The 26,036-nt window shown below is 41.0% G+C and overlaps 1 protein-coding gene across 1 annotated transcript in view; it reads right to left on the bottom strand.

Moving 5' to 3' along the window:
* LOC139649507 (CUB and sushi domain-containing protein 3-like) overlaps positions 1 to 26,036 on the bottom strand; it is a gene marked incomplete at its 3' end in the record, with an annotated part of 287,088 nt that overhangs the window by 125,490 nt on the left and 135,562 nt on the right. The window contains exon 2 of the mRNA XM_071525930.1: positions 15,879 to 16,101. Within this exon, the coding sequence (XP_071382031.1) occupies positions 15,879 to 16,101 (223 nt within the window). The remainder of the gene's footprint in view (positions 1 to 15,878; positions 16,102 to 26,036) is intronic.

Raw genomic sequence — 26,036 nt, 5'->3', positions numbered from 1 at the left:
CTTTTAAAATCAAACAAAAACTTAAATTTTTCTAATCTGTCTATGACAAGATTGAAAGGTTTGTATAAACTGATCATTTTGTGTGTGTGTGTGTGTGTGTGTGTGTGTGTGTGTGTGTTTTGGTATTTTATTCAACTTATTAATCATCTATGCATTTTGGTTCAAAAGCCCCCTCTTGTTGGGAGTGAGTGGGCTCATGAAGACTATGAAGACACTGGCTTATGCAAAATGGTGACAGTTTCATCTGTGAATTGTGTCAGTAGTTTAAATTCAGTGATCTGTTCAAAACTCTTTCATGTTCACCTGTGCAACTTTTAAACTGGTAGTATATTCAACAAGTATGTTGTACTCAGTTTAGATAATGTTGAAAAGAAAATTAGACACATTAGAAATATGAAATTGCATTCAATGGCGGCGTATTAAGGGATTTAAAGAGACTTTAAACAGCTTTTCTGGTACAATATTTCACAATCTCTTCTCAGCATTCATGTGGTAATATTCTCCCTAGGGGCATTTTACCTCAGGCCAGGGGCATTTTACCTATCGGCTGGCTGACTCTCTTTTAGTCAAAGAATGAAAAACGCTATAATTCGCAGAACAGAAGAGAGACATTCTGTTCATGTCATGTGTTCAAATATTAATCTTAAATTAAATCTGCTGTTCAGATAAATTTTTCAAAGAGGGACCATACTGTCTAACCATACTGTGTGAAGGGAAAGTCCTTTGGGGGGGCTGCCTGGATTCATATAAAGTCATGTACCTTAAAGGTCCCATATTCTACACTTTCCAGTGTTTTATTTTTTGTCTTGAGGTCCATTAAAAGCTGTTTGTGTGGTGTCATGTACCAAAAACACTCTCAATCCATTTTTACACGTTCATTTTCCAGCATCTCTCTGAGCCTTGCCAAGAACAGGCTGTTTTTGTTGCTGTGTCTTTAAGGCTCATTAATATTAACAAACCTCTTCTGATTGGCTAGCCGTTTCAAGAGTGAAACGTGAGACACCACAGCCCTGGCAGCTACAGGTAGGGAAAACTATGGTAAATAAACAATGGCAACCGCTCAACTGCTTTGAAAAAAACACTTTGTTAAACTAATATTTCTTACAAAAATGATAATGAGTGAACCTTTGTGACGCCACAAAGTTACGGAAGTCCAAGCGGCTCATTTAGAGGCTCAGTTTTCTAATATGGATTGTGTGGATTTAGTTGGCAACTGTGCATTTTGATACTTTCACGATGTTTATATAGCACATCCAACTCCTTTATAATCAAATAGGCAAGGGAAATCCCATTTTCCACAATATGGGACCTTTAAGCAACATTTATACTGTGCGATTTTTGCCTTTTTTTTGCATATCACAGTTAAAATTTAATTTAGGCTGTTGTGGACAAAGGCTTTTGTTGTGAACAATGATCAACATTCTGGGGTCGTTCAGAGTGAGGGGGTCATGGGCGGCTGATTAAGTGGATCTGCATCGAGTCCGAGCCTCAGATAAAATTCTCGCAGTGTCAAAGATTTTGACACATTTTATTTATGCAATGTGATGGATGCTCCAAGGTGCTACGACCAATCACACAGTGTGACGGCAGGACGGCTTTAACTCACGCAAGATTCTGCCTCAATCGTGCCCCACAATCTGACATATAATAAATGCAAAAGAAGGGTGAAATGAATGAAATAGCACAATCTGCACAGGCTTGTCATGTGTGAATTGGCCTCCAGTGTCCTGAGTTCAGCAGAAAATATGGCTGTCCCTCAACATCAAATAATAATTCATCAAATGTAGAGAGACAGAGACAGACAGACAATGGAAAGACACCTTTTTGCTTTCTTCACTGAATAATTCAGAATATGTTTTGTTAAATAGAATAGTTTTACAATTGATTACTGATATTCATGCCTCATCACTGGTAAAGAAACTCATAGGAATTGATATGGGGAGAACAATGACAGGGAGAGAGAGAGACAAAGAGAGACAGATGAAAAGACAGAAAGAGAGATGCAAGATGGTCATCCCTCAACAAACACTGAGTTTATCTAATGGAGAGAGACAGAAGAGAGAAAGACGGTCAGAGAACGAGCCGGAGTGCGCTCATAGCCTGAAGCATGGACGGAGTTCTTTGATCTGTCATATCCTTTTTAGCTGCTGTAACATGGTAGATTCTGGTAGCTAGCAAACCAATATGAAATGGTTGACTTCTACAGCACCCTTGGACCTAACCTCCCCCCCTAATGTGAAAGAACCACGGCCTACTACTAACTGAGATGGGTTTCTTCTGGGGTTAAAAAAGAACACACAAATTCCTTATATGGCGGAATGCAACAAAAATACTCTTTTTTTTTGTATATCCTTTTTTTATTAGTCCTTTTTCTTTGAGTTTTATTTTGAGATTTAAAAGTCGTGCAAATGAATCCTGAGTAATTAATTCTGGACGTCCCATAACCAATAAGACATTTTGGTCTAATAATGACATATCAAACTGCATACATTTTGCATACATTTTGATATGCCAAAACACGTGATCACTTACATTTTGACCAATATGGAACATGCAGAACATCTCAATGATTTTCATTTTAGAGTAACTAACTACTTCAGCTAACAATTTTTATTCATCTAGACAGGATAAGTTCCCTTACACCAACTTGAGTCAAATTTATTTTTAGATTTACACAACCTCCAATACAATGTATTCAAAACACCTGAAAAAAAGTGATATGACCCAAATGGCGCAGCTTCATGAATACTGATTTAGTCTTTATGTCAGCTTTCATAAGTTGTTCATGTTTATTTATGTCATTTGTGATATAAAAGTAGGATAGTATATATGTTTATTGTGCCGACTTTCGAAAGTAAACTGCTCTTGGCAATTAGAATTTTGTGTGTCTGTGTTTGTGTGTGTGTATGTATGTATGTATGTATGTATGTGTGCGTTTATGCGTGCGTGCGCCTGTGTGTGCATATGTGTGTGTATTTCAGTGTGTCTTGTACTCTTGTAATGCATTTAATCTATTATTTAGTTGGCTCAATATATGGACATATCTAATATCACTCTAGAGACATGATCACACACACACACGCAGAAAAACATACAAACATACACAAATACATGCACACAAAAATGTGCACAAACACACAAACAGAAACCCACACAGGGCAGCACACAGAGAAAAACATACAAACACAAAAGCATGCACAAAGAAACGTAGACACAAACACATGCAGAAAGACAGAGAAAGAGAGAGAGAGAGAAACACAGACAGAAAGCCAATCTGTACATCTTTCTCTACAAACAGACGCAGAGACAGAGAAAAGGAAAGGGGTGTAGGAAGAGAGAAGCTGTGTACCCACTGCGTAAATGAGTCACTGTTGCTGTGTCTCGGTGTTTATGTTATGTGACATACTGGAGGGAACCGTTCCACTGTCGTCCCACGTCAACGTAAACCGCTGACTGTTTCGGTGTTCAAACTGAATGACTCACACTAGTAGCATTCCTGTGTGGTTGTGTTCATATAATGAGGGAAGCGTGTCTCTCCCAGCCCACACAGGTGACTACTAAACTCCAGCGGGACAGCGGGTGGCTGCCACAGACTAACTAGACGTTGTTGATGGACAAAAACCACATACTTTTTTCCAGGAACGAGGGGAAAAAAAGAGCGCTTAGATCCTTACTGACAACCATGAATTTAAACTCTATGAGAGGTTTTATAACAGGTTTCAAGAGCCGTGGTCAAAGGCCATGAGACTCACTTCACACATTGATTGCCACATAAATATCAATTTAAGTGAGAAAAAGAAGATTTTCAGTGGCATAGTTTATCCACAACAGCAGCTTAGAATGGACTTTCAGAAAGTCCATTCTTGGCCCAGGATTATTGTCTGTTTGAGGATACTAACTCAAAGGAAACGATGCTGCACAGATCAGCCGCTGCCATTTCCGAGACAAAGACAATCAGAAAATACAACTGGGGATACATAGAAATGGCCAAAAAAAAGGGCTCTGTAAAAGAATTAAAAAACAGCCAACCGTAGCAGAAAGCTGGTGTGCTGGTTCAAATAATGGAGGGAAAAGTTTCCCAAAGCTACAAATTCTCTAGATACCCACCTCCACTGCAGAGGCCAGCTCAGTGAGGCGAGAGAGACAGGGACTCACTGAAAATAATCACCTTGTTTTTTTCTTTCCTTCTTTTTTGTCTTTCTTTAGTTATTTTTCTTTCTCTGCACTTCTATCCTTCCTTTCCTCCCTCTTTCCTTCCTATTTCCGCCCCTTCCCATCTTCTTTCCTCCTCCTCCCTCCAGCCGTTCCCACCTGCCCTCCCTCCCTCTCATCATCCCTTCCGCCATCGTTCCCTCCACCTTCCCCTCTCTCTCTTTGTCTCCCTCCCTTTAATCTGTATGTCTTGCCAGCCAGTGTCTCCAGTCTTCCCTCCAGGGGCAGTGGGCCAGCTCTGTGGCTGATCATAGTGATCCTTCCCCGAGGAACAGTCTGTCTGACACCTGGGTGACTGCCCTGGAGGTATCGAACTGTCTGTGCGTGTGCGTGTGCGTGTGCGTGTGTGTGTGTGTGTGTGTGTGTGTGTGTGTGTGTGTGTGTGTGTGTGTCTGTCAAGGGGCTAATGGGCAGCTTGAGGGGATTACCAGCTTAGCCACTGGGATTACTGGAACCTTACACACACACACACACACACTCAGTATGGGGAATATTACCAGACAGTGGAGTCATCCAAGGTGTATTGGTTGACCTGTTACACTGTCCTGGTTCTCATTAGCCTGGTATCCAACACAAGCAGGGTTAAGAAGATCTAGCCAGGACCAGGGCTAAGTGGATCTTACCAGAGCCGTGTGCAGCTCAATGGGTTTAGCTCACAGAATCAAAGGCTGTTTATTTGGAAATCTGTAGTCTAATTTGGAGTTCAGGAGTGCAAGAGGAGGCCTGGTGCATGCCTCACTGCCACTATCTAAAGCCACAAATGAATTCATATGAATATTCATTTCATCAAAATAAATTGGGAGCATGAACTAGACACACACTAAAAGCTGTAATGCACAGAGCAACTTTTTTGGGCACCTCTGATGTTGTAACATTGCCCAAAGAATCGCCTAAGTGTTGTTGCTTTAATCGCATAGGAACATCTTGCTGTTGCCAGGAAAACTCTGAATAGATTATGACCCTGAGCCTCACTTTGTTGGAAAGCATTACCTCTCACTGTGCACGTACAAACACGCGCGTGCACACACACACACACACATACACACACACACACACAGACACAATTGCCTTGTTTATTGCCACACTCAGATTTGCAATGACAAGTTTAGGGTTTCACGAAGAGTGCCAACTGCCATAACAAGTGTTTGTGTGCGCCTGGCTCATATTATGTAAAGTCACCAATGAATATTTATGAATGAGAAACTACAGGTGCTCGTCCTTCCCAGTGAGTGGTTACTCTGCCAACAACTAGCTGAGAGTGAAGTTACAGAAAATGTGGAGCTAGCAGCATTGTAAAGTATTAAAAAAGGTTAAAAATAAACCTTGGTCCCAGTTATGACTATTATTTTTAGCAACATCAGACTTGAATGTTTTGGTGCAACCTTTATCAGAGCAACAATGATAAATTGGCAGATCGTTTACATGTAAAATTCTCAACTACCCATATCTAGGTGGTTAGCTGTTAAATATAATCCTACTTGGTGTTTAGCTCTTTAGGGAGCATTGGTTTGGTGTTACTTGGTACATTCACATGTCCACAATACCACGGTTACTGTTAGAGATAAAATTATTGTGATTAAATTATGGTGAAGGTGCTTAAAGTGTTTGCATGGTTACAAGTAACACAATTTACCTGAGTAATGCAGTTTTGCATGGATTCGTTTGATTGTTGGTTTAGTTTGCTCAGAAAGGGATGTGACGCAGTTACATTCAGACCGCAACTGCAACATCTCCAAATCCAATGTAAATCCAATCCAATCCAAATTTGTCAATTTTTTTTGCCATTCTTTGTTAGCAATCACTCCAAATATGTTGGCTTTTGTAAACACACTGTAAGCACACTGCTGCTGCATCTAGGTCAAGGTCCTCTGACCTTTTAGACACATGCACATATTTACAAGACTGAATAAAATCAGACTACAGTATTTGCATGACCAAATAATTGTTAAGATTGAGGAGAAATCTAGGTATGTTAACCCGGTTATGCTTACAACATTTATGGCCTTAGCCTGATTAAGATAATTAGGCTGAGGGGTATACATGGTAATTGCTACAGCAGGAGTTTTGCCTTAATGAAGATCAGATAATTAGTATGCATTAAGACTTGCTCATTGTGACAGATGAGTGCAATCAATTGCAAATATAATGTAAAACCCTACCTTTTTTTTCTCTCTAGGCAGGTCGCACCAACCGCTCACAGAAAAAAAATCAATTAACTCCAGCCCCAGGTGTATTAAACGCATACAGACATAATCTCAAAGGGCTACGGTGGCCACAATATGACACAAAGGACAGGAGCTCCAGAGACTCAAGAGAGAGTTATCATCGGGGGATTTGACTCCTGAATATTGTAATGCAGTGTTAACGTTATTGTAATGATTATAATTATAATCTGCACCAGGCTGAGCTGAAAAGAGCAGAGCTGGTTATCAGTACAGAATTAATGACATTTATAGAAAGAATGAGAGAGAGACACAGACAGAGAGAGAGGGAGATGTGTGAATTAATATCATGTGAAAAGAGACAGAGAAAAAGACAGAAGGGGTAGAGAGACAGACATGCAGAAACAGAGGAGAGAGATGAAATGAGTGAATTAAAGCCATTCAAAGAAGGAGAGCCTGAGACAGAAAGAGAGACTGAGACAGATTGTGGGAGAGAGAGAGAGAGAGAGAGAGAGAGAGAGAGAGAGAGAGGGAGAGAGAGAGAGAGAGAGAGATGATACCTGTGAATGAATATCAAGAGAGGAGTGGTAACCAACTAAAAGCTAAGTTCAGAGATACAGAGAGACAGTGAAAAAGAGGAAGGAAATGGGATAGATGGGTGAATGGATGTCAATTGAAGACAAGCAGCAGTAACAATGGACCAGCTAAATCCATCAGGGAATAATGACTCAATAGGCATGGAACAGTCTCTCTCTCTCTCTCTCTCTCTCTCACTCTCTCTCTCTCTCTCTCAGTCTCTCTTTCATCCTCAGGGTCTCTACAATCTCTCTCTCTCTCTCTCTCTCTGTCAGTGTCTCTACAACCTTTGTCACTGAATAGCTGGCAAAAAGCTGTGGGAAAAAAATTGTATTTGGAAATGTATTAAGGAGGAAAATTTACTGCCATGTGCCTTTTTCTCAGCATTGCTTTCACCTTACATGGGAACGTTGCTTGCATTTCTTGAGCGGCTGAAAATAGCTTAGTAAATTTCAATGGGCAGGCACACATTGTTTTACTCCAGTGTGCAAGGCTTATCTTTTATGAGCAAACAAAGTGAGTCCATACAACAATCTTGCTCCACCAGATTTTATTGCAGTAAACAACGCTTACCCCAAGTTGGACACCTGATGAAGACCAACTCTGTCCGAATGTTTTTACAGCAATACAACTCGGTGAACCAAGAATATAGTGCGGACATACTTTGAATTTTGCCAGATAAAACTGTGTGTATCACTTTGGTTTATCCATTATAGCCTATGCACACCTTAATATATTCATTTTTCTAGAAGTAAAGAACATTTTCATGCATAACTAGTAAATGTTGTATTTATAGGGGCATATAAAACATATTCTGTATATTTTTGTTGTATTAATATTTATTGTTTAGCATGTATTTGTAGTGATAAGAATTGCTCACTGTCTACAGTATGTCTTGTGCTGCACTGGTCCCTTGGTACTGGATGTTGTTTGTGTGTGTCTGAACCTCTGTATGTTTGTTTTCTCACCAATATGTCACCAAGACAAATACTGCACTTATTGTATGCAGAAATAAAGTAATTCTGATTCTGAGGATAGAAGATGTTGGTCTGAGCCTTATACACAGGAACATGAAGGAAAAAAAAGCCTTGAAGAAAGCCAGGGGTCTCTTTTTTTCTCTCTTCCTTCCTGCCTTTTTAACCTGAGCAAAGCTATTTGGATCTTCCAACACACACACACACACACACACACACACACCTCTCACCCCCTGTAGGGCAGAACTGATGCAGGAAGAGATGAAATACTACTACCTCAGGGGTAAACACACCTCGGTTCACACACGCGGACACACACGCACATACACACACACACATACACACACACATATATATCTGCATACATACACCTCTTGCTTTCTCCGACATGTACACTCAATTCCGCTCAGGAATATTGTCCCAACATCAAAGACTATATTTGGTTACTTTCACACCAATCACACACTGCTGTTTTCCATGGCTTTTGTGTGTGTGTGTGTGTGTGTGTGTGTGTGTGTGTGTGTGTGTGAGTGTGTGCGCGCGCGCGTGTGTGTGTGTGTGTGTGTGTGTGTGTGTGTGTGTGTGTCTGTGTGTGTGTGTCTGTATCTTTCTCTTTCTGTGTGTATGTGCGCATCTTTCTGTATGTGTGTATCTATGCGGCTCTGTATGTATTTTTATCTGCATGTATGTCTTTCTGCGTGAATGTTTCCTTAAGTGTATCTCTCTGTGTATACCTGTGTGTGTGTGTGTGTGTGTGTGTGTGTGTGGTGGGGGGTGTGTGGGTGTGACCTAGCCAGGTGTAAAATTTGTGCTATAGAGGATTGCAGATACAAACTAGGTCAGGGGAGGAACACGATAGCGGAGTAAACTGGCCAGGATATGGCAACCCAAAAGAAATAGAATGGCTTTAACAGATATCGCCTGGTGTAACATACAGTCCTTTGGTACGTGGCTGCCACAGATTTGAATTAATGTCATCATGGAAATGAGCACTGCATGAGTATCTTATGAGTATCCCTACTAGTTTCTATTTTACATCAGAGACCTACCAAAGCAAAAGCTGCTAAAATCACAACAGACTAACAAAAATACAAAGTATATTTTGACGTCAGTAAAAATATAGCATGTGGTTTTGATGCAATTCTATACTACAGTTTGGTTTTTTCTTTACCTGCTTTGTCTTAACTGTACACTTGGAGATTCAAATGACCCTGATTCTGGTCATCAAACTAGCTTTAAACTCTATACCAATCATACTCCTAGGTCAACTAGTCTTTGGTCTGTTCTAATCTGCTGTTCTGTAACATGGTAAGTGATAAATACTATGGAAGGATGGATGGATGGATGGATGGAGGGATGTAAGTAGATGGAAAGTGAGAGGGATAGAGTGACAGGGAATGATCACAGCGAGATTCTGTCTAGATTTATCATCCTGTGTGTGTGTGTGTGTGTGTGCACGTGCATGACCAGCTCTTAGTTCAAGAGAAAGGGACATAACACACCTAATCTACACCACAAATCACTGTTTTCTTACACTAAAAAGTGAATCAAATTAACCCGTCCTGAATTGATTCACTGCCGTCGGACAGCCCGAAAGAACTGAGTTAGTTTAAGGAATCGGTCTTCACTACTCAACTACTATTCACAGGGCAAGGGTGTTTAGAGACCATGAGAACCCCTTTGTTTTAGATGATGATTTATTACATCAGATGTATAAGAAATTTTCCAGTTTCCAGGCCATTTGCCCACTCTGGCAATAAACGAGGGCTTCTATCAAATAGCAGGTTACATTAGTTGAATGTAGTAATCAATAATGAATGAAATTTACTATTGCATATTAAGTGCGCTGCAATTCTTTCATATGAGTCTCGAGGATGATTAGTGCAATAGATTGCACCAATATTACCATCATTGCAGCCCTGGGGAACAGTATTTGACATTGCAAAGTTTGGTTTGGTGTTAAACATAAACTCAAATGTACCACACACTAAGTGCATGTGTGTTAAGGCTGAAAAACATGTGAATAATTATCATGAGCAACTGAATTCTAGAAAGAAAAAAAAGAAAGAAAACTTCAAATGAGTTTGAATGCATGAACACGTCCAAGGCGTTGCTTTGAGCTGTCAAGTCGTTCCAACAAATATCCCCACATCACGTGAACGGTGCATTAATTACAGCCACATTCACAAAAGAAGGAGGGCGAGTCATAGCAGAATGTGTCACGGAGGGAGAAAGAAAGATGCTAGGAGGAGAAACATAATAGAGAAATCAATATTCATAATTTTGACTGTCATATTGGAGATGGACAATACGATTTGTTAATCGTTACATCCCTAGAGTGTGTGTGTGTGTGTGTTAACTAAGACAAGGAGGGAGGGTGAGAGGCAAAGAAAAAGAGAGCACAAGTTTATTATTAAGTTTGTAGTAGTCGTGACCAGTTTATGTGTGTGTGTGTGTGTGTGTGTGTGTGTGTGTGTGTGTGTGTGTGTGTGTGAGTGTGTGTGTGTACTATCTACTGTACACTGGTATACCGAATCCATAATTCAACAGAGAATGTGAGCAGAGCTAGATATATCTTATTTATCTGTGCTTTTTCATGTGGTGTGTTTATTTTTTATGCCTGCTGAAATTAATTAGCTTGGCATTCTTAAGTGTAGTCTGTTATACACTTGCCACATTATCAGAAAAAAAATATGTTTTTTCCACTGGCACTTCTATTGGATGAAAAATGGCTTAATGAGTAATGGGCATTCAAACCAATGGATAACAGTCCATTGGTCTAACCACAAGCTGAAGAGCTAGCTAAATAATGTGTGACAAATGGCCAGTGAAGACAATTAACAGACTAAAATTCAAAATGTCACTATGTCTGTTTAAGTGTCTGTTAGGATGAATTAAGCACGCCTCAGGTAGTTCAAATTTAATTCAAAAAGATCACTTGCAAACACACTATCTCAGCCTCTCACTTTGCCTCTGTCTCTCTTTCTCTCGTTTTTCTCTCCGTCTCTTTGTTTCTCTGTCTTCACTGTTAATGTCTCCTAATGAAGTTTCAGTTATGGAAGAATAAGTCATTATGAATCCAACAAAGAACACAGTCATTTAGGCTCTGTCTCACTCGGAAGGTAGCTTCCTACTTCCTTGATACCTAACTAGGAAGCTTCCTAATAAGGTTCCTTGTTTAGTAGAAAGATAAATGGTTTGAGACAGACACCCTTCCTTGGCAACGTCATGTGACTGCAGTTAACTTCACACTCCGCCAACAGCCAGTGCGATTAAACTTATTTTTCAAAACAGGTTAAAAGAAATGATAAAAGTGGCTAGCTTCATGTACTTGTTGGCTGTGAAAAATAAACCATGTTGGTTTTATATAAACAGTGGTCACTGTACAACCAGTTAATTTATCAATCAGCTTTCAATAGGCTCTGCTGCAGTAATAATGTTATTGCTAGCTAACGTTAAACTACACCAGGACCTCCATTCGACCGGTAAAAATACTTTCAGCGGCATTCCAGAAACAATTGACTGTACTAAAATAAAGTAATATTATTCCCTATTGACAATTTTCACATAAAAAATGAATTGAAAATGTTGGTTATTTCTTATGTTCATACTTATCAAACGGTCAAAGTTGGGGCTTCCATCTGCCATTAATTTTAGCAGATGTTGGGGAAGTGTCTTTCTTCTTCTTCGCTGATGTTGCAAGGTATTGTGGGATGTCCTACTCCACCTAAGGAACCACTATATGCTTCATTCAAAATCAGCCAAAACAAGGTAGCTTAAAAGGATGCTTCCTATATGTCCTACCTGAATGTATCCTTCCTACTTACAAATGCTACCTAAATAGAAAGCTTTCTTGGGTGTGAGACAGAGTCTTAGATTATTTATGGATTGTTAATGTGTGAAGATGTTCCATTAAATAATTTAATCTAAATAATTAAAACAATAAGTCTGGAACAAGCCCTGCTACTAATGGACATTAAAACTATGCCAAAACACAAGCTGAAGAGCTAGTTACATAAAGTGACAAATGTCCACTACAGAAAACAAAAACAGAAATTATGTTCAGATATCATTACAGTGGTTTAAGGGCCTGTTAGGATACGTCAAGCACACCTCAGGTCATTCCAATATAATTCAAATAGATTTAATTACACACACAATCACTCTCTGCCTCAGTCTCTCTCTCTTGCTTTCTGTTTTTCTCCGTCTTTCTCTTTGTTTCCCCATTGTGAACGTTTCCTAATGAAGGTAGGTTGGAACAGTAATAGAACAATAGTCATTATGAGATCAACAAAGAACACAATAATTTATATTATTTATGAGTGAATGTTTTATTAAATAATTTAATCTGCGTAATGAAAACATTTTATCAATTTAATTAAAGAAATTCTCACTGGGAGAGCTGGAGTGGAAACTGTTTGTACGATTACATATTTATTAGCTCATGTTTCTTCCAGGTATTCCCAACTTTGCGGCTGGGACGCCACAGGGGGTCCCCCGTTATCAAAATGAGGGTGCTTGAACAATTCCTAATCAAATTTGAAAGACAGCAATAATATATGGCCATACTTAGAGAAGAAAAGATGTATTATTAATCGTTTTTGGACTACACAGAAGCAACTGTGAAAGCCACAAAGCCTGTTTTGACCCAGTTTTCACCAACCACCTCGCGAGAGAAGACTGAAATACTGTTGTTAATCAAGGTCTTATTCTCAAGTTTTTGTGTGTTTTAGATGTTGGGGTCACAAGGTGTGTGTGTATCCTGGCCCCACAAAGGTGAAGACAGAGAGCGATGTGGAATGAGAGCAGCTCAATTTATCATCTGTTTCTATTTGTCTATTTGCTGAGTTTGTGTGTCCCAAAAAGAGGAATTGCTATCTTAGGATTCACAAGGAATCGAGCCTGAGATCTCACGGTTTCTAGCAGCAACAGTCAGATTCTTTTCCCCTGACATTGCATGGTGTAATTTCAGTGATTTATTAGAGAGACAATCCTACACAGAGAGCACAAGACCTTTAGTTACATGCATGACACAAAGGAAAAAGAGACCAGACTGGTGTGTGTTTGTGTATGTAAGCGTGTGTGTGCACATGCATGTATGTATATGTGTGTGTCTATGTGCATGGGTGTGTATGATCCATGTTAATCACTCTCCCCTTAATTACCGTTTTCTTGTTAATGGATCTGACCTCTTAATCACCATTCTACCCTGTGTCCGTGTGCATGCATGTGTGTTTGTGTGTGTGTAAGTGTGTGTGTGTGTCAGAGAGAAAGAGAGAGAGCGAGACAGCAGAGGTAATTTGGCTTAACAAGCAGGGTGATTGTAACTATGCAGACCATAAATCTCTCTCACACGCACAGACATGGTCACACGCACAAACCTACGCACGTGTACACATGCACATGCGTGCGCAAACACACACACACACACACACACACACACACACACACAGCATCATTTCCAGTTATCTCAGATAAGCAGGAAATCCTAATCAACTAATAAGAGCATGGAGGGCATCTTTCACTTTCTCTCTCCTATCTCTGTTTGATTCTCACTCGTCCACTCCTCTCTCTCCATGTGGAACCAGGGATCTCATAAAAAGTGGCAAAGTCTCATGGTCAACCTTTTCTCTTAATTTCTATTCTGTTCCACCCTGGTTTCATTAACACTCAATGGTAATTTGAACAGTAAAAGCCACTGGATAGTCAGAGGATGCTTGATTGGAGTGGTCGGATGATTAGAAACGATGCCTGTTGAACCAAACAAACGTGGTTCATTCCCCACGGCAGGAGAATTGCTTTTCAACAGCCAAGCATGTATCAAGAGGGCTCTTGTTTCATCGGTCCATGACCCAAATCTTTTTCCTCAACTGAACCAAAACAGATTTTCTAGCCCTAAGTCAGTAGTTGCTGCCTCACACAAACCTAATCTAATCGAAGAAACTCTTTCTCTGATCTCATCCCCAACCCCAACCACAGTGGTTGCTCCTGAATAACATTAACCATACAATAAAAAAATAGAAACTGGCCTGAGTAACCAATAATGGAGGAGACTGTCCAGTGGGAGCTGCAGGAGAGGTCTATGCACAAGTTAATCTCAAAAGCATTCTACTAACACTAACTTTGAAGGATAAGCTTCTCTGAATTTTGTTTTGCGATCCGAGCAGCACCATTTCACATAAGAAAGGGGATAAGAATACAAACAGCCACAAAATACTAATTATTGGCTGAAATTACTAATCACAACATCCCTCAGAAGACATCTCAATAGCCTCAGCTCAAGGGCAGCCAGTACTTGCCATTCATTGTTTGCACCCAATGATAATAAATGTGGGTGTAATTCTGCTGTGTGCTTGCTTTTGCAAATTGAATTAATTTTGGGACAATAAATATATTGTATGGTATTGTTTGGTATGGTATGCTATGCTATGGTATGGTATGGAATGGAAGATCTTATAAAGGTACTAATTTCCACTTTTTGGCCAGTAAATTAAAAAAAGTCCAAAATGTTAATGGCCTGCCAGACTGACTGAAAAACAAGTTATTGTTTATAGTCAACAGATTTAAATCTCATTAGACACCCCATGCAGAGAAATTAAATCCTAAATGCAAGCACTGCTTCTGTGTGAATAAACAAGAACTGGATGGCAAAAGACATTCTCATCTCAAAAACTCCTTAACCTTAGACTCAAATTGAAGCACTACTTACCTAGAGGTTAAATACAAAAGAGGGGACAGAGTGAGGAAGTGTGTGAACATACAAATATGAAAAAAAAGGGTAATAATCCACTGGCGTAACACTGGGTTGATTAACCCGAACTGCCGCAAGATCGCCAGCTAAGTGCTGACGGAGAAGTTAGCGCTTAGCTGTGTTAAAATCAAACACCACTAGACAGTAGTAGAGTAGAAGACGGTGCTGTGTGCTCTTGCATCATTAATTGAGGATCTTAATAGTAATTTAAGAACAGGCTGAATGCAATGAAAGTCACAGGCAGAGACTATTTGCTCGATCAAATACAGTAATAAGCCCCAAAAAGACAAATGTATTATGTGTAGTAATACAAGTTTTTGTCTGTGTATGCTGTTTATTGTTAGGATAGTTCAATGTCCTTGTATTGCTACTCTTACTTAAAAAGGAAACCACAGTGGCACTGAGTAAGCCTCAGCATTACAGTAGGGCCGCAGCCTGTCATTATGCAAGGTCATTCATTCTACTACTATAGCATGGATCTGGAGAACCCAGCGTTGTCTGTTTTTGTTTAAATAATCTTTTATGTCTTTGTCTCAATCTTTTATCTTTTCAGTCATTGTTTAATGTTATCATTCCAAAAACATGAATTCCTAACAAATCTTCCCGTATAAGGCTGGGAATTGTTCATACTGGCTTGTGTCTAGGAACATTTGATCATTTAGACTCAGGAGCTTATTATGACTCCTTATTTATTGGCAATAACACACAGGTTTCATTAACACGAGTAGTTTTTCATAGCTCCAGCTTAAAGAAATAAATCAAAAAAGCCTACACATCAAAGATTGCCTAATAATAAAATGATAGGCTACATGCCAGAATAGACGTTTTATATTAGTCAAGGAGTCTTGTGGGTTTTTGCACACAAATGAGCTCTAGTAAAAGTAGTCTAAATGAAATCAAATGGATTAAAATCAGTTTTTAGTCTTGTCTTCCTTTACAGCTTACTGCCAGTGCCTAACAGCCCATATGACTGAGTTGCCTTGTATTTGCTACTGCAAACTTTTTTTTTTGTTTGCGTGCCTGTTTGTTTTTCATGCTGAGGTTTTGAACATTTTATATATTTTACAGATTATATTTTATAGATTAAATATATATATATATATATATATTTGTATTTTTTCCCCTAGTGCTGGGGCAAGGTTGTTGAGATTGAGGTTGTAGTGACGGGCCCCTGATCTCTGGGGGCCACAGTGATCGCCCTACCTGGTCCTGAAGTTAGCAGGGTGGGGGTGTCCGTCGTACAAGGACAGGAAGTCATATTCTTCTTCAATGGCGAACGACAGGAAGAGGAGCTGGATTCGACTTCCTTCCTCCCCGATGATGACCCAGGTGCAGTTCGCCCCGTTGGGGTAGCCATAGGGGAAGCCTGGGGACTCTATACTGCCATTTCGGCCTTTCAACGTGCCGCCACATGTATATATGAAACCTGAGTGAGAAAAGAGAGAGGGTTTTTCTTTTAGCATAGTTTGATTCATTCATGTATTCATTCATTCGAATCAGAAAATAAAATTGTAGCAAAGTTGCTCTGTTATATTGGAGAGAGGAGGATAGAGAGATGGAGGAGGAGAACAGAGGAGGAAGGAGAGAAAGAGAGAGAGACTTTGAGTTTGAGAGCAAAGACTTTTCCTCTCATTCTGGGTCCTGACCCATCGTTTTGGAACCATCGCAAGAGAGACGTAATTGAGACACAAGAGTGACACAATGGAGACACAGCACCAGTAGTGACAGAATACTAAAATAATGTGTGTGTGTGTGTGTGTTTGTGTGTGTGTGTGTGTGTGTGTGTGCGTCTTTGTGTGCCTAATAGCGTGTGAGGTGTCAAGCTGTGTGATAGCTAGGCTTAGTTTGTGTATGACAGACGCTGATTAGCGACTTTAGAGCAAGCACATACACAGGCGCTAGTAGTGACAGAAACACACACACACACACACACACACACACACACACACACACACACGCACACTCCTCTGTCTCCCTCCAAACCCAGCAGTACTAATTGGTACAAGAAGTATCATTTTTACACATCTTATTCCCAAATGGAGCAACCAATGCTTCCTATGGGTCCCTGGAGTGGCCAACATTGGTGGCTGACCATCCATGACCTTCTTTGAACGTTACAGTGTTATACTAAAGAAAAGTATTGCTTTGAATCAATAGCAGCAAATCGGCATGCGTATAAATAAGTAGGCCAGCTTTGGTCTGATGCTTCCTGGTTCTTTGATGCTGATGTGTGATTACATATTAATGGAATGTATAGCTGGAGCCTAAAGTTTGAGATAGAAAGTTTCACAGCTCCACGTGATTCAGTCTGTGGTGCTGCTTGGGAAAGTCTCTTTTCACTTCAGAGGGCAGAGGCAGGGTCAGAGCAGCAGCCCTGGAGCTGGTAGGGATTCAGTGCTTGCTCAAGGGCACTTCAGCAGGGCGGGTGCTTGGTGACATGGGTGCATGAACCAGGTCCCCTGACTAAAGGAGGAACTCTGTATCCATTAAGCCACCCTCCCACCCTGACTTAATAGGTGAAATCAATAAGGGACCCATAGCTTTCACCTGGATTCCCCTCCTGTGCCTCCACAAGATCAACTATTTTAGGAATTTGAGAAAAGCGGATTATTTCCTCATTTGTGCTGATGGATTTCTCACGTCAAAATGTATTATGATGACAGGTGTGTGTTGATTGTGTATTTAACAATGACTTTGAACATGACTCAGCAATTTAGCACTAAGGACCATCTGTTTTAGAAATAGAGATATGCATCCCACACTCCCAAAATACAGGCACTTTGCAATCTGACTCAGTCTACCTATTCCTTTGAAAGTAGAGAGAGAGAGAGAGAGAGAGAGAGAGAGAGAGTGAGAGAGAGAGAGAGAGAGAGAGAGAGAAGGAGAGAGGGAAAAAGAGTAAAACTGGACGGGATCTACCCTTCAGCCAATGACATAAATACAAACTCTCTCTCACAGTCCCATGTACACGCAAGCAGAGCAGCTTAAAAGAAAGTTAATGATTTCTTTCGGGAGGGAGAGGATAAATACTACTACATCTTAATGAGCTAGGCTCTTCATTATGGCTGTGTGTGTGGGGGTGGCAGGCTGATAGGAGGAGGAGAAAAGAGAGACAGGAAGAGGAGGAGGAGAGGAGTAGAGGCATTTTAACTAAATCAACTGCAACAGGCATTATGTTTCGCTCCACAATTCAGCTCCATGGCCGCTGCTCAGTAAATGGCGCATTCCAGGTGAGCCTCACCATGCTGCATATCTCAATATGGTGATGTTTTGGAAGGCACTCTTACTTTGCATAGGAGTAGGAGTCTGTAGAATTGCCTCTTAGTTTTATCCCTTGCACTACTTGTTACAGGCTGCTTGCAATGTTGGTGATAAAGTAAAAGTGAAGCTAATTCGAATGCTGCTCTTATCCTAAATCTCTCTGGGTAAGAGTGTCTGCTAAATGCCTAAATTGTAAAATGTAAATGTAATTGATCTCCTTGGACTTTAAGGTTCACATCGGGATCATTATCTCTCTGCCTTTGATCTTAATGATCCTTTTATATCAAACACACCACAGGTGTCAGATGAAAACCTTCAGTGTCCAGCAGTGAAGTTTTCAGATAGCATTTTTTTGTGATGCTCTATTGATCCTCGATGGAGAAATTCAGCTCTTCACTTCCCCTCCTCCACAGGGAGGTCAGAATGCAGAGTCAGCTGCAGAGCGGCAGCCCTGCAGGTAAGGATTCAGCGGCATCTTGCTCAAGGACACTTCAGCAGAGCAGATGCTTGCTGTCATAGGGGCTTGTTGAAGGATGGTGTTCCTTATCACTGTGCCACCCGGCTGCATTTTTGCATTGTACATTCTGTTATCCAATGCAGTTGTATCTTAGGGAGCGATCACACCTACAGTTTGTTTTCTTTGGTCCAAACAATAGTTTAAAAGTTTACTTTGTTTGCATTTTTGTATATGGTTTGTTTAGGTTCACACTGCGCAATTAGTATGGCACCACAGATTGCAGACAAAAGTTTCATGGACTCAGAAGTAGCTCGTTCATTGGACAGAGTTTTGGTAAGCTGTCATCCCATGAGATTAGTGAGTTTGGCAGCTGGGAAACGGGGGGAATCCAAATAAATCCAATTCCAGTCCCTGTGACTTCAGCTAAGCATGATGGACTTGTTTGCGCTCTTTGACGTTTTTCATACCATATAAGAACACGTGAAGAAATAGTTGAATATGAGCATCAGTCCAGACTGGGGTTTGCCCTCAGTTCATTTTGTCATGTCAGGCTTTTCAAGCATGAGTAACTGCTGGCTTTCAGATGTCAACATCCATCCCCTCATACTAAAACCGTATGTTTTGGTCTTGTTTCCTGCAGTTGGTACAATGACGTTTGAACTGCTTTTTAAGGTGGTCTCAGTGCAGTAATTTGGTGCACACCTGAGTTTGAATGGCATTGTTCACATCTGCCCAAATTAACCAAAGTAAAGGAGTAAACAAGTGAAGTTTGATTGAATTCCTCCAAACATGCTTGGTGTGAACGCACCCATAGTTAGTTTTGATGTGCAATGTTTTATAAGCCCTTTGGGTTCTTTCATCTCACTCGCACAGATTATTGATTGCATCTCTTGTTTGTTGTGGTTTTTATCATATTTTATCATATTTTATTTTGTATCACTTAACTTCGGGAAATAAGGTAAATGCAAGAACGAAAACAAACTGTACAATAGGTTTGATGCAGCAGCAGTCCGCTATTGGTGTATTAGTGCAAGTATAAACGGCAGTATTAAATTGTTCTTATGTCATGTTTAAAGTCCTTGAACTTATAGGCCTTAATTGATCTCCGCTGAGTGCAGAGCTCAAATCAGGACCATCATCGCTCTGCCTTTCATCTTTATGAGTCTCGTTATTTACCATGGCAGCCAGGGCCACTGGGACAGCGGGCCGATCCTGCTGGATGCTTTTCCAACCAATTATCCACAACGGAACCCCAACCAAAAAGTGTGTGTGTGTGTTTGCTCTACACATGCATGTGTCTGTGTGCGCCTGTGTGTGTGTGTGTGTGTGTGTGTGTGTGTTTGTCCAACCCTCATTTACCCAGACCATTCCAAAGCCATCACAGTGACAGGTATAATGACCAACGGCAGGCTGAGCTGCAATTAAGGCCCAGTATCTCTGTCCCTTCGCAACCAATCAGAGCTGAGATGTGGAGGAACCAGGAGGGACAGACAGCAGAGCAGAGCCATATGAGAGACACATAGTGAAGCAGACAGACACCCCCACCACACACACACACACACACAAAACACAGACACACACACAGACATACATGACACACACACAGACATACAGCTAAAAAGACACACAAGCACACACACAGACAGGCCTACACAAATGCAGACACACAACAACCACACACACAGACATACACACCCGTCCACAAACACGCATGAAAGAGAGAGAAAACAAAGGGCTGAAAATGCCAGCACCAGGCCAGCCTGCTTTCTTTCTACAAGACACTGCAGAAAAGGATTGTGCACAGCACAGCAAGAAAACAACCTATTGAACTGCCATTTTGGCCCACTCCAGAAAGGGAAGATCCATCTGGGTCCCAACGGGAATGAAATTTTATGATCAAAGTTAAGGAGGATTTATACTCCAGGAAGTAGTGGTTCATCTGAGGATAAGGAACATTCACAGATACTTGGCCGTCCTCAAAGTAATGACATAAAAACAAGTAAATGTTTGCAGTGCTATTATCCCAGTAAGACTGCAGTAGAACACGCAAAAGCACCAGCAAGTCGTTTAGTCTCGCATTCAGTCTTAAAATTCTGTTTTCCATTAACCAAAAAAAGATCGGCCAATTGGTGGAGATCATTTCACTTGTTTCTAATGCAGTTTTCTCTTTTTCAGGAATTGGAGACAAGTGACAGCATCTTGAAATAAGGCAAACGATTCCACAAGTATGAAGATAATGTCACTTGATTAAAACAAAATCCTGAAATAAGTTTATTTGCACTGGAAAAAACAAATGAAATTATCTCATACCATTGTCAGATTTTTCACTTGTTTGGAGAAAAATAAGATTTTAAGACTACAGTATATTACAAGATGGACATTTCTTTGCAGCGCGGGGAAACCTCCCACTGGCCTGAGGCGCTGTAATGGCTCCAACAACTGGTTGACTAAGCATAAGACTTTACTGTTGTCAGAGTGCGTGTTTCCTCTGATTAAGTGTTTGTCACTTCTTTTTCAATGTGTTGTCTCTGTACCATGCTGCACACACAATTTTGGTTTTTAAAGTTAGAAATAAATACAGTACTGGGGTACACACTCATTCCCTGCTTGTAGATTTCCATTCAAACATATTTTTTGATTGATGTGGAACCATTTTGTACTTTTACTGTCACAATGTTAGTCATGTTGACTTTTACATGTTTGTCTTTGTCTAACTTTCAATAGACTGGTAATAAATTATAGGAGCTAAAAGCTTTGTAATGCTAACAGGAACAAAAAGACATTGGTGCCAGTACTAGCTAGTTAGCTCCAATCCCACAAATCATACCATCCATGCGGGAAAATGTGACTGTGTCCATGACAACGTTATCTGAACTTAACAAATTTGAGGAAGACTTATTCCAAATGAAGTTACTTCATTAAATTAAATCACTTTGAGGATGCAGGGAGGGATGGAGAGAGAGGGAGAGAGAGAGAGAGAGGGGGGGGCAGAGGGATATAGATGGAAAGTAGAATAAACAGTGAGAAAAAGACGGATTTCCCCTCGTTCATCATTGGGCTTGGAATGAAAGGATGATTTAAAACTCATCATTCAGATAGAATCGAGAAAGGGAAGGAGGGAGAGATAGAGAGAGAGTAAGACAGGGAGAAAGAGGGAGAAATAGAAAGAGACAGGGAGAGAGAAAGGAAGGGACGGGGAAGAGAGGTAGAGAGAAAGAGAGGAAAAAAAGAGAGAGAGAGAGAGAGAGAGAGAGAGAGAGAGAGAGAGAGAGAGAGAGAGAGAGAGACAGCTAAAAGAGAGACTTCTAATTATGCTGACTACCAGACCGAAACTGACAGCCCTTCTCCACACACACACAGGCTCACAGAAGCACAGGGTCACAGAAAGGCAGACACACATGCACACACATATATTACACACACATGCATTCAGAGACACAAACAAAGCGCGCTCACAGGCACACACACAGTCACAGAAAGATCGACATACACACACATGGACACACACACAGACAGGCAGACAGACACCCATCCACACACATACACACTCTCTCTCACACACACACACAGTTTCCTCAATAACCCTGACCTGACTACTTAAACCTTTCACTCACTTTACCATTGTTTAGTTCACCGCTATTCACCTCCTCACCTTTCTCTACCACACACACACACACACACACACACACAGTGTCTTCCATAACCCTGACCTGACTACTTAACCCTCACCATAACCCACTGACTCTACTGCCATTTACTCCACCTTTGTTCACCACACTCCATACAAACATACTGTACACCCACAGGCAGTGTGCCTATGTTGTTTTCCTAAAACAATGAGTACTAGTCCATACCCGGGGATGCGTGCGCCACAACTCCGCGCAGACTTGCTAAAAATGCGCATAAACAGCGTAAAATTTGGGAAAATGGAAACATCCGCTTCCTCAGTCCCTGCCTATGCCAATGCGCAATGCCCATGTGCAGTTTCAGATTGATTGGCCAACCCATTGAGGAGCAAAATGGATGCAGACAGACAGACAGACGGAGACAGAGTTTTCCTCATTTTATAGTAGGATTTTCCGCTTTTCCCTGTTTCAACCAATGTCAGTGACCATGCCCATGTACATTAACCAACTGATGTAGAGGGAGACGCACAATGTAAATTTGCCTTTTCTCATTAATTTGCTAACAATGCAGCATTCATATGAAATACTTTCTTTCACTGTTCTCATGCCAAAGGATTTTCAGTAGGGGATACACCACTAGTCCAATAGTGAGAGAAGTGGGAGTGTGACTGTAAGGTCACCGGTTTGAATCCTCACATGACTGGGAAAGTCTAGGTGAATGAGTAACACTCTTACCTTCCTCAACAAATACAGTTGCGATGCCCTTAAGCAAGGCATTTATCCTCTAACGACTTCAATAGAGCTGCTAATTGGCCAACAGTAGAGGATTTGTGGTTGGGCTGGGTAGCTCCCAGGTGTGAATATATGCAACAGTACTAACGAGAAACAGGGTTTAGCCGAAAAAGAGCATGCGTGCTCAGCAAAACCTTCCCTGGATAAAAGAAGCTTAAAGACAAAGGAGAAAATCTGCTTCTTGAATTGACTGGATTTAAAGTTTAATGAACCCTGGCCTGCAATACAGGCTCCATCTCTTTTCTCAATGCAATATCTCTTCTAGAATGTCTCAGTTATTGCACTACAAAAAAACACAAGCTTAACAAGCGACTTTGTCTCATGCTCAGACTCGTCACACCTATTTCAAGCCCTTACGGTGTTTACGATACGACTAATTTCAGAAACAAGTTGGTTAATATATCATGGCACAGTGGCTCACAGCAAGACAGACCCGGGTTTTGATTCCCAGCCATTTCTGCGTTGAGTTTACGTGTTCTCGCCGTGTTCCTGTGGGTTTCCTCTGGGTGCTCCGGTTTCCTCTCACATTCCAAAGACAAGTCAAGTGGATTGGAGACTTGAAATTACCCATAGGTGTGAAGGTGAGTGTGAGTGATTGTCTGTCTCTCTGTGACAGACGGGCAACCTGTCCAGGGTGTTGCCCTGCATTCTGCCTAATGCATGCTGAAAAAGGCTCTAGCCTCTCATGATTCTGAAAAAATGGTTAAAGACAATGAATGAATGATTATCATGAAGCGAGTGAAATTCTTTCAAACTAAAAAAACATATCTGCCATTGCAGTACAGTAAGATCATTTGACTTCACACATCCTGAAATAAGCTTGATAATTCCGAATATGGGGTAAAATCAATTACCGAGCTTGTCATTTTTCCACAGGGAACCCTATGATCAATATAGCCATTCTCGCATGGTGCTGACTACTAAATGAGGAAACAGTGAAATTACCCTATTCTTCATTTGAATGGGACCCGACGGTATCCCCTCAAGGACTGTAGGGCGTCCCCAGACCCTACTTGGAGAGTCAGCGATGTCTCTATATGAGACATATCTGTGTGGGTGTGCAAGCACCCTATAAAATAAAATATTACTCTCATCCTCAGCAGTACAGCGATATTACACCAGTCCAACTAAGAGAAAAATATGCTTTAAATTCTCTTCCATCTCTCTGCCTCTCTGTCTGTCTCTCTCTCTGTCTCTCCCTCTGTCTGTCTGTCCATCTCTGTTTCATCTCTCTCCCCCTCTCTCTCTTTCTGTCTCTCCCTCTCTCTCACTGGGGACCACAGTAATACCAGATTCGCTTAAAGGGCCATTCCGTCTAATCTCACAGACTCTCATTTATGATTAAAGAATGGCTTCCCCAGTAGGGCAAACTGACCAATCAAATCATGGCAGACAGACAAACCATCCAATCAGTATTCAGATCACAGCAACGCTTAAGCTCCAGGGGCAAAATGAGATGTGTGTGTGTGTGTGTGTGTGTGTGTGTGCGTGTGTGTGTGTGTGTGTGTGTGTGTGTGTGTGTGTGCGTGCATGTGTGCGTGCATGTGCGTGTGCATGTGTGCGTGCATGTGCATGTGCAGTGTTAGTTAATTTAAATGAGCTGTCCATGTCTCTGGAAAATGATTGTATCTGTTAATTCTGCTCAGGAAGGTTTTGAGAAAGAAAGGAGGAGGAGAGAGAGAGACAGACAGGGAGAGAGGAAGAGGGAGGCAGATAGAGAGACAGAGCGATAGAGAAACCAAATGAGAAAAAAGGGAGATAGGATGAACGGAGGAGGAAGGATGGAGAGGCGGGGGCAGAGAGAGACAGAACGAGAGAAGGAAGAGAGACAGCAAAAGCAAAAACGCGAGATGGAGAGAGACAGAGCAAGGGAGAGAGTAAGCATGTTTGAAACGTCCCATTGGCTCCTGCTGTCAGAAACGCTTGTCAGCCAAGAATTAGACTGCACCGCGCCGCCACTGACTGACAGTCGGCCAGCGGTCTAGACTATACCCTGGAGTGGTTGGGGCTAAATAAGGGAAATGCCTAGAGAGAGACAGAGGGAACACACCGGGCTGAAAATCAATTTATAACAGTGTCAGTCAGAGGGGGCGGAAGGGTGGGTGGGGTGAAGACAGAGAGAGAGAGAGAGAGAGAGAGAGAGAGAGAGGGGTAGGGAGGGAGTCCAAAAGAAACAGAACAGGAGAGAGGGAGGAAGACAGGGTGAGGTAAAGAGAGAGAGAGAGAGAGAGAGAGAGAGAGAGAGAGACTCAAAAGAAAAAGTAGACAATATTTGAGAATATAGTGGACAGATAGAGAGAGGCAAGATGAAAACAGGGAATTCTGTGCTGATTTGACCAAGGTCTGAGGGAATGAGTGATGGAGAGGAGGGAAAGTGGTGATGAAGAGATAGAGGGGAAGCAGGGAGAATAGAAGAATGAGAGGGACAGACAGAGAGAGGGAAAGAGACAGACAGAGAGAGTCCGCTAGTTGTACCAAAAATCACTGAAGCCATTGCAGGTGGCAGAGCCTCTTCAGATAATGCGCCACTGTTGAGAAATAATCGGCCTACGCTAATTAAAGACCCAGAAAATACTGGCACCAAAACTAAAAGCACCACTGTCACAAAACGCGTGGAAGTGAGTAGAAACACTGCAGTATGTGTGTAGATATTATTATTATTATTTAGCTATCAATTAAAAATAGTTTCTTATACAGTGGTTTGTTCCCACCCTTTTGTGCTAAATTCATTATAAATCACAGTCCCCTGTGACTTATTGCTTAACTTGAGCACTGCAGCCTGCTGAAATGTAAGATAATAATTAGAATTTAGCACAACTTCTCTCTAAAAGACAAACAAGGACAGGGACATATTTAGAATTTAATAAAGTATCCAAAAAAAAAAACAGTTTTAGTGCCTCACTCTGCAATAAAACAAAACACTGGGACCAAAACAAAACTTACTCTCAAACTCCACTGCTATAAAACATTAAAGATTCACAAGGAAATGTGAGGCGAAGCAGGAAAAAATAAGCTAGTGTGATGGAAAGAGAATAGTGCCAGCAGTGATTGTATTTGAATTGTATTAATTTGAATTTGTCATGACCATATTGAATCATTAAGTTAAAAAAATGACATTGTGTAATAAATTAATTCAGAAATTGAATTTGTAAAGAACGATTTTAAACTGAATGCAATGGCTTGAAATTGAATGTGACTGTTATTGAAAGTTGTTTTTTTCCACAA

This window comes from Centroberyx affinis, unplaced genomic scaffold (assembly GCF_046629955.1).
Source record: "Centroberyx affinis isolate AG114_WGS23_722 - 3 ecotype Tasmania unplaced genomic scaffold, CSIRO-AGI_Caff_v1 ptg001366l_1, whole genome shotgun sequence".
NCBI classification, from domain to species: Eukaryota; Metazoa; Chordata; class Actinopteri; order Beryciformes; family Berycidae; genus Centroberyx; species Centroberyx affinis.
The sequence above is the reverse complement of the archived record's forward strand: the minus strand, read 5'-3'. Positions and strand labels throughout refer to the sequence as shown.